This window comes from Triticum dicoccoides, chromosome 4B, assembly GCF_002162155.2.
Source record: "Triticum dicoccoides isolate Atlit2015 ecotype Zavitan chromosome 4B, WEW_v2.0, whole genome shotgun sequence".
Taxonomy (NCBI): Eukaryota; Viridiplantae; Streptophyta; class Magnoliopsida; order Poales; family Poaceae; genus Triticum; species Triticum dicoccoides.
Genome location: NC_041387.1, coordinates 395818809 through 395820954, shown reverse-complemented (window position 1 = coordinate 395820954; position 2146 = coordinate 395818809). Strand labels below are relative to the sequence as shown.

The window sequence follows — 2146 nt, the reverse complement described above, 5'->3', positions numbered from 1 at the left end:
GAAGTATTTATTGCTCATGCATTGAAATACTTAGGTTTTGGAATACCATGGTTCGAAAAAAACGTTGTTGCCAAACTAGGCCTAATGGTTGCATATATAAACATAATCCTAAAGATTTGGGACATACCCCACCTACTTTTCTTGGCTCAAAAGGATTGAGGCCCCTCCGATACGCTCAACTTCTAGGATATTTTTTCTTATAATGCCATGAAATTGGTAAGATCGTTGGTGATCGTAAATGACATTTATAATTAGTTGATATTTTCAGATTCATTTTTTGTAACTGTGAGTGATTGACGGAGAGTTTCCTACAGTCTTGTATTAAAATGATCAGAATGTCAGGGCTACATGTAACAATATTTTCATAGCATCGTTGATTGCAGCTTGGAGTAAATCCGCGACGAGAAGGAAAATGAGTGGTGACAAAGGGTCTCCCTATCGAACTCCTCTTCAACAGTGAAATTGATGACTTGGCACCCCATTTAGGAGGACCGATGATTATTTTTCCAGTTCAGCCATGTATGCGATTTATCCAGTTCCGCCATAATCTCGATCATCGCAGTGTGATCAATGGTGTCAAATGCCTTGGAGAAATCTAGCTTTAGGATGAAGGACTTTTCCCTGAAAGCTTGGCACTGGTGGATGTATTCGATGAATGATCTGCAGGATTAGTTTTTGTAGACGGTTGGCCAAGAGTTTTGTGATAATCTTGATATAGCAGTTCTAGAATCATCGTCAGAGAAAACAAAGCCATGAATGTAAGTGCAAAGATGTTTTTCTCCTCAACACTCGACTCTCTACATAAATGCTTGGTTCATAGTTGTCGTGCTTCATTCAGCATACCTCTGATGCTACAATGTTGTCTTCTCTAACTCTAGAATCTCCGTCAACTCTGAGGATTCTTTTATAGTGCTTCAACTAAGGATTCTTTTATAGCTGTTGTCTTATAAACTTGAAAAATCTGCTCTAACTATTGGCAGATTCTGAAGTATCAATATATACTATTAATAATATGATGCAACAACAAAACATGTCATACAATGCTAGCAGCATGGCATTTGAATATGTGTGAAGCAAGAAAAAAAATAGTGGAACAAAGATATTGTAACAAAAATATATTGATTATCACACATTAAATCCAATAGGGTAATTAGTTATCAGGAATCAAAGAGTTTATACTTGCCTCAATACAAAAATGAAAATACTAAAAGTAGAACAGAGCTCACACTTATGGAAACTTACAAACGATGTACTACTCGTTACATCACACATTCTGAGAGTTATCCAGTGTCTGTGGGCACCAAAGGAAATCGCAATACAAAAGTCAGGCCATCGCAAATCTGAGGCGATGATTTGACCACCCATGCCGCAAATCTCATGGCAGTAGTTTGACCATGTACTTAATCATGCCTAAAGAGTGGAGACTCGAGTTAAACCTGCAATAAGCCAATAACAGAAGAATTTTCAGTGCCATCAAGGTGTGATCATACTGAAAATGGATGTAGCTAAAATCATTTACGGCTTCAAGATAAAAATTGTAATCTTGTTTGTAACATGCATACAAATATAAGGTTACTAAAGTTTGCTCACATAATGTTTTTTCACAGCTTCTAGTGCATAGTACTTGATTGAGTACATGACTGTTGTGGCATGCATATTACTCTAAATATTACTTGTAGCAGCATGCATATTACTCTAAATATTCTGTTGTGCAAAATGATACACACAAATCTAATAATTTAGTGAAAACAGATTTAGCCGATAGTATTTTGACCATTATTAATGTACACAAGGAACACAACTCATTGCTATAGTAGTGGAGCAGCAGCAAAAGCATCACCCAAATACTTACCATTGTGCAAGCCAACTAATGATCCAGAGAGAAATCCCAAAGAATAAAAAGCATAAAAACAAGGATACTTTCCTGAGAGATCCCACTTCTTGGTGTAAAATTTGCAACTGACAAAAATATACACAAAAAGATGGAAGATATACAAGAAGGACAGATCCTTCAAAATTGTAGTATTACTACACCTATGCATTACTAAGGTATAAGGAGTATTACAATATTAGATTTACAGAAAAACTAAATTGCAAAACATTGGGATAATTCAAAAGAGACAAATAGATACAAGAAAAGAGATAT

The 2146-nt window shown here is 35.7% G+C and overlaps 1 protein-coding gene across 1 annotated transcript in view; it reads left to right on the top strand.

The window, feature by feature from the left end:
• The window catches only part of LOC119292690 (protein transport protein Sec61 subunit alpha-like), a 6292-nt gene extending 5305 nt beyond the window's left edge, over positions 1 to 987 (top strand). The window contains exon 4 of the mRNA XM_037571434.1: positions 981 to 987. Coding sequence (XP_037427331.1) covers positions 981 to 987 — 7 coding nt within the window. The remainder of the gene's footprint in view (positions 1 to 980) is intronic.
• The last annotated feature ends 1159 nt before the right edge of the window (positions 988 to 2146 follow it).